We start from the raw sequence: 7,393 nt of genomic DNA on the forward strand, positions 1-7,393 counted from the left end.
CCCGGGTGCTGGCCGCTGCTCTCGTCCGAGGAGCCGTGCCTGTCTGCAGCGGTTGGCACCTTGATCCGCATTTTTATCTCCTCCTGCTTGGAGGGGAGCGGCCTCTCCCCACCTCCACCTGCCACCGGGATCCTCAGCTTCAGAGCTGAGGCTTTGTCACTTTTTTCAGGGCCAGGAGGGCGCTCGGGGTTCTCCGAGCCGCCAATGGGGATTTTGAGGATGATTGGAGAGGGGTTGCTGTCCTGCTGGACTTCCCTTTCCCGCTGCTGCTGGACCAGGAGATTCTGCGCAGCATAGGCATACTGAGACCGCACGTTGGCCTCCATGTTCTCCAGCTGCCGCTTCTGTGCCGCCAGCTCCTCGGCGTGCTTGGCCCGGTACTCCTTGAGCGACACTTTGGCCGACGGGGCGTTCTTGCCACTCTGCTTCTGATAACCAGCGCCATCTTGCTGTAAAGGATGCTCAGCAGCCGATGAGCTTTCGTTAGTCCTGTGACTCTGGGCAGCCTCCAGCTTGGGTGGAGGATGCTGGGACAGCCAGTGCTCAGGCTGGGACATATCCGCACCGCTCTGGTTGCTGGGCGAGTCAGCCGTGGCCGGCAGAGAAGGCCCTGCTCCAGCGGTCGAGGACGTTGACATGCTCATTAACCCAGCAATGTTCATATCCGAACTATTGTTCCTGGAAATCATGTTGAGGATTGTCTGCTCCGACAGGCTCTCATCTTCACCGTGGTCATCAGCCTTTGACTTCTTGGCTGCTTGAGAGGCCTGGAATAAAAGCAGCGACCCGTCACTTACTTTGGGCTGTCACTAGAGCTGGTTTGATGCAAACAGCTCACCCGGTACAGTGCAAGCTCTCAGTTAAAGACAGATCCACTTTGCCCCCACCTCTCCTTGTGGGAAAAGACCCAAGCACTGCAAGTGGGGTTGCTCGAGCAGTTGAAAAACCAAGGTCTCTACAGAGTTAACTCAGAACAGATGAACTCAAGCGCTCAAGCAACATTTTGCAGACGCACAGCGTTCAGATTTCCCCCCACACATGCCCTTCAGACACTGTCTTGCATTGTAATACCGGAGATGCCACACAGCCTCGTGCACGCAGAAGAAATCGGAGCCTGTGTTCTCCTGCAAGCACCCGCGGTCCAAAGCAGATTCTTACCCGCCAGTTCCGGATGCGTTTAAGCCGGTTGGGAGTTTTCTCAAGGATCTGCAGGAATTCATGAGTCAGTTCTGCAGAGGAAACACAAACCCAGGCAAGAGGGTCAGAGGCGGGCAGACCAGCACTAATCCATCAGGGCAACCCCCTACTTACTGATGAGTGGAGCTACTGAGGAGATGGAGCTACTCCAGGAGAGGAAATACTGAGAACTAGTATCACTGACCACATTTAAACTCATCTCACTGTGCGCCTTTTGCCATCTCTGTTGTACCATAGAAGCTGCTGCTGCACTGGAAACCTTGGCAAGACCTGAAGTCCTGGAGTCCGTGAACTGGCCGGTGGCCGTGTTTGAACGGCAGACCCAGGAACAGAGATGCCAAAATAATGTAAGAGCCTTTGGGGGGGAACCTCGCTCCAAAACTTACCATCTAAGAGCTCCAGAGTTACAGTGCCATCAACGTATTCCCACCAGTGCTTCCCGTCCGTGGAGACTGGGATCTCCCAGTTGGACCACTTACAAGCCAGGTGGATACAGACGCAGGCCACAACGGGAGGGGTGTACTGCAGGCTGAAGGTGGTCAGGTGCAGGCTGACGTCACCAGCAGGGAGAGAGAAACAGAAAGCCATGAACTCCCAAGCCTGAACTTCAGCACTCACAATCGCCCACTGAACAGACGCTGCGCAAGAGGTGGACATGGTGGGGAAGTCCCTGCCATTCCTCCCCCAGTACAACCCTACTGTTACGGGCGTCTCTATCCCGCTCCACCGATTTGCTTGTTCCTTCCCCGTTCTGCTGCAGGTAATTTGGGTCCAGGTAACTCTGTCAGCTCAAGGCTCCGCAGCTCGTGCAGGAGCAGCGAGGCACGCTGCTGCCCCGCTTCGAGCCCTCCTCCGAGGGAGAAAGCGAGCGGCTGGGTTACCTGCCAGCCCCCACCTCTGCTGTGGGCTCTGCTCAATCTGAGAAGAAACTCAGACACTTGCAAGTGCAACTCCTGGGATGGCGTTCAAGGAGCAAACTGGCCCTCTTTGGCTTTTAGGAAGGGTCTGGTCTTAGGAAAAGCACTGAAGCTTTGGTTGTGAATAGCACCATACGCTGGAGTGACTCAGGAGCACCTAAAAGGGAGCCTGGCCGCCTATCAAGGATTTTCATTAGTAAATAAATTTGCCACATGACAGCTTGGACATCAGTGCTGGGAGGTCTAGGTAGCACCAAGAACAGGAGAACCGATGGACTAAGAAAGCATCTTACTCTCTACCTGTAGGAACACCAGGCCCACTAAACCTTAGAAACCGTGACAGCAAGTTGAGTGCAGAATTTACCCACTGCCACACTTGTGAATCGGCCCTTTCAAAGAGCGCTTGATGGAAATGGTGCCACTGAGCATCTACATGCAGCCGCAGGATGGCATTATCTGCATTTCTTCGCCATGCTCGGGTTACTTAAACATTTTTCCATCAATGCAATGTGGAGAGACATCTACAGCCAAAAAGTCTGAAGCCTTTTCACAGATACTGTATTTATCCATACACCAAGAAGTCAAACACAGGAAATTCAGAGCCTTTAGCCAAGGTAAGAAGTGAAGTTGAGGTGCACAAAGAGCCTTAACTCTGCCCCATGATGATACCAGAAGGAAATAAAAGTATCTGTAGCTACGCCTGATAAATCTAGTTCATCACTTAAGTGCCTTAATCAGGCATTTCATGGCATCACTTTAAGGCAAAATTGAGGCTGCCTGGCTGCATTTCTTACTTTCTGCCTGGATTTCTTTCAAGTATAACCTTAACTTATAATTCCTTGGTTTTGCAATTATTGCTGCAGGGATAAAACACGTTTCAAGGATGCATTTACCCACACATTACTAACACCACCTTCCCTTTACACTAGTTTATGCAGGAAACCCACACAGTGCCCTTTGGAGCTACAGAGCACCTTCAACAAACAATTCTCCCAGCACGCTGTGGAGGTGAGCAGGTAACACCTCTCACATGCAGAGAGAAGCGAAACGAATCGCCCAAGGCCACGCACATTCACAGCTCAGCCAGGGCTTGGAAGCATTCTCCAACTGTGCAGCTTCACCTGTGCTAGCGCCTAAACCGCCTTTTTCTCCCATCCTTTCACTTCTGCAAGCTCTTTCACAAAAACACAAGATTTTTCGTGTCCACAACTTGGTCTGTTCCAAACATTAACTCTGTCATTTGCCTGAAGCTGGTAACCCAGGAAATTAAATTTTAAAAAAATGCCGCAGGTATTTTTTACTAGTACAAGGCTGGTATCAGCCTTGCAGTGAAAAATCTAGTGACAAAACTACCCAGACCTCTCAAGATGAAAAAAACTAGGGGCTTCTTTCATTTCCAAGACTCTGCTACAGGACTGTCTGTCCAGTCATGAAGGCCAGACAAGGCTATCATTTTCTCTTGCAACGCCTCATGCCTGCATCCAACTACCCTTTTTCTCCCTTTATACTCCAGATCAGCCTTCTTTGGGGTACAGACCATATTTGTTTACAATTTGCACAGCACCTAGTTGAGTGAAAACTCTCTGATACCTAGATACTAAGCAAGCAAAAAATGTATATATTCATTTGAAGTCTACCTTTTTGTTTTGGTTTGGGGTTTTTTTGAACTTTCACAACTGTCTAACTCCCCATAAAGGAAAGCAGTGAAGTTCCTGAGCATCCCATCTGCCTCGCTTATATGGCTGATTTTGCAGCTGGTTTTGACTGGCAGCTAGCAGGAGAAAGGCTTCCTGCTCTTTCTGAACCAAACCGAGCAATCCCCAGTTGCTCACAGGCTGACCAATGCCCCAGGGGTCACCAGTAGCACATCTCCTCCAGATAAGACCCTCTGTCAAATATGAATCAATTGTAAAATAATAACCTGTTGGTAGCCATGAAATAGGAAGTTTGGGCCAAGTCCTTGCTGGCTGAAAGAGAAAAGGAAAAAGCAGGGCATTAGTCTGCATATCCTGACAAACGTTATTCCATTTTAGTGCAAGAACTAGGGGCCTCTCACCACCACACACAAAATAAGAGCGCCAGCACAGTTCGACTAACTCTACACCACAGCTAGAAGGATTTTAGAAATTACTGTACATAGAGAGCTTTGCGTGGTTAAAAAAAACACGACATCGTGTCAGCAATTTGCAACTGCCTCTATTTTGACATTCGTTACGGTTATTATTAAGGAGACTGACTGCAAGCAAGTTCTCAGGCAATCCCAGCTAAACACTACAACATATTTTCACAGCTCTTCTCTATCAGGCTGAGGTTACGCCGAGGAGAAGCCGCAAGCACCTGACGTCTGACATCGCTTACCTCGCACTAGTTGTGTGCACTTCACCACGTGGGTATGGGGGTGGTCAATAGTGATCTCAAAACCTGGAAGAACACAGACATATGGCCATCAGAAAAACAGCAGCACACCCCCACGGATCTACGAACCTCACGTTTCCTGCTCCTGGGGGACAAGGCCTTCTCCCCTTCCCTCCTACAGCCCCTGCTCTCTGCTCAGAGGCAAGCAGGAATAGAGGAGCCCGTTTTCCTGTATCCAGAAGACTCAAGTTCTCCAGTCACAAAACCCGAAGGTCACTGCTGCTGCCAGACCTCCAAGCAGCTAAATGACTTCTGCGCTTGAAAGACCTCACTGAAAACAAAACAACTATTAAGGATTTTAAAAATAGCAGGACAAAGCCTCTTACAGCAGCTGGGAGGAAGGAGAAGACAATGGCATCTGCTCAAAGGAATTTCTGTCACCCAAAAAGCTAAGAGGAAGCAGACGTTTTCCCTTTGAAGGAGCCTACAGCACTAAAAGACAACTGAACTTAATCCTCGCTTCAGTTTCCTATTCAGTTTGGGCATTATGTTTTAAAGGAAAAAAAAAAAATTCAAATCGGTCCATGTGTGCAACAGATTTGGTTCTTCCCATGCAGAACATTCTAGAAGAACTGGGACGTTAAAAAAGGCAACTGGAGAACCGAATCGTTGCAGAACTGGGGTCACAGTTTAGCCACTGGCTTGCCCATCGACACAACTGCCCCTCCTGTCCCCTTGCGAGTGAGGGACTAGTGACATTTACTCTGAACCAGGTCAGAAATAACAAAGGCCTAATGAGTATTTTGGAGCAGAACGCTATCTACAAACTGCCTCTGAAATGGAACATACGTTAGTAAAAACAAGTTTTAACAGTACATTTCAGAAAGGAACAGGATACCGGATCCAACGGCCACAGCCCTAAATGTAGGCTCCAGCTTCTACTTTCAAAAAAGCCCAAAAACTGTTGCTGTTTTCTTTTTTTTTCCCCATGTTCAGCTATCTGATCAAAATATTAACTTTCAACCCAGGTTTTGTTAGACATCTCTCAGTGCAAACTGCTTCCTGGCCACAGGACTAGAGCATTATCGAGTTCAACAGCACAATGGAGGACAGCAACCGGTGTCCAAGCGGTACAAAACCTGTTGCGGGGGGAAAAAAAGAGACGAGCCACACTTCCACGCTTTAATTTCTCTGAGCATTGAATCTGACACAAGGTACACCTGAAAAAACTGATGTTAAAAGGAAAACAGAAGGAGTGGGTGTGAAAAATAGAGTTTGTTGCCTGGACTCTTGCTCTCCCACTGGCCAGCTGTACATCTGCCCTCCAGCTGTGGAGAAGACTGTGCGGTTAGGCTCTCCGCTCTGCGGAACACTCCTGGGTCTGGGATTCGTGTGGCAGCCCGTCCGCTTTGAAAAACTTACCCAGGGTCTGCAGTATTATGCTCTCTAGAATGACCAGGTCTTGGGCTTGTTGCAGGTAAGCCTGGGGTTGAGAGGACAGGCAAGTTACTCACGATGAGGCACTCCGTATAAAGCCTGCACATTTCTAACACCCTTTTCTCAGGGAGGCAAAAATAGCAAAGGGGAATCTTTATGCCAATCTGCACTGGGGGAACTGGCACAGATTCCCTGCCAGAAAAGAGAAAGCAGAGTGCTGGGGTGGACCCGCTCCCCTGCCAGTGCTTCTGCTAGGGGGTGGCTGCTTCGGGATCCACAGTGGCCCTCTCAGTCCTGGTCCCTCGCACTGCACAGGACAGCTATACGAGCAGTACAGGAGAGGAATTAGCTGCTTTTTTTTTTTCCTTAAGCTTTCCTGGATAAAGCTGCCCCTTTTCAGCAGGGTTGGCTGCTCAGTTCCAGGTAAGACGGGCTGTCTCGAGAGATGGGGAATCGGCAACGTTTTTAATAAACCCACCATTAAACGTGTGGGGACAGAACAGAACCAACTGCGCACACCACCTTCTGCTCTGCCACAGACACTACTCAATCGCAGCAGCCAACATCCATGCCCTCCTCAGAAGCTTTTCACGCAGACACTGTTACACAGCACATCTGAGTCACATTTGCAGCAGCACAGCAGAGGAGAACAGAAGAGAGGTTGCCACAGAGCAGGAAAGAAAAGCCTTCTGCTGTACAGAAGCCAAAAAGCTCTCAGTAGTGTAAGAGCAGTTGAATTGGAAAGCTGTCACTGACCATCCTAGGACACAGCCGCTCGCTTAGAGAGCGGGTACTGCTGAACCCGATTAACGAGATGCTGTAGCCACGCGATTCAGGATGCAGCACGCTTCCGCCATTCCCATTCCTCGTGCCTCCGCTCCTCACATCAGAGCCCAGTTCTCCAATCTCGACACTTACCTCACTCTTGGTGTCTAGAAGAGGTTCCAGGGGATGCAGACAGGCATGTGCTACCTTGATTACGTGCTCCAGCTTACGAGGCTGCTCCTCCACCTTGGCTGCCAAGAACAGAGCTGCTGGTACCACCGACTTCAGAGAAAAAAAAAAAATTTTTTTTTTTAAGTTAGTACGTTTCAGATTAAAGCAAATAAATTTGGCTAATTCTCACGTCTAAAACAAATATTCCTCTAGGAAACAAGTCCAAACACCAGCAGGAGGGTCTCTGGTGACTACCGACAGCTACGAACCACCCTTCCCCTTTCCAAGCCCCCTCCCCAGGGTCGGTCCCACCACGTCGCCCCCCAAGCTGGCTGCCAGGCAGCAGCAGGAGCAGAGCTGGGGGGTTCCCAGCACCCCCCACCCCGCCAGACCCCAGCACACTTACGTTCCTGTGGAACTGGGTGAAGGACTGCACCATATAGAAACGGTGCATATACACGATGGCCGTATTGATGGTGAGCTGGGAGCTGACGGGATGGTTAAGGAAACACAACAGCCCCGACCACGACCCCTGAGCAGCGCCCTCAACT

The 7,393-nt window shown here is 49.9% G+C and overlaps 1 protein-coding gene across 1 annotated transcript; it reads right to left on the reverse strand.

The window, feature by feature from the left end:
• Window positions 1–13: 13 nt before the first annotated feature.
• CCNT1 (cyclin T1) lies at window positions 14–7,330 on the reverse strand (the record flags this gene model as incomplete). The annotated part of the gene is made up of 8 exons (XM_009580756.1): window positions 14–767; window positions 1,159–1,229; window positions 1,584–1,747; window positions 4,036–4,081; window positions 4,473–4,535; window positions 5,892–5,952; window positions 6,825–6,953; window positions 7,249–7,330. Coding segments are annotated over 8 exons (1,370 nt in total), but the record flags the coding sequence as incomplete, so codon positions are not given.
• Window positions 7,331–7,393: the final 63 nt, after the last annotated feature.

This window comes from Fulmarus glacialis, unplaced genomic scaffold (genome assembly GCF_000690835.1).
Source record: "Fulmarus glacialis isolate BGI_N327 unplaced genomic scaffold, ASM69083v1 scaffold25696, whole genome shotgun sequence".
NCBI classification, from domain to species: Eukaryota; Metazoa; Chordata; class Aves; order Procellariiformes; family Procellariidae; genus Fulmarus; species Fulmarus glacialis.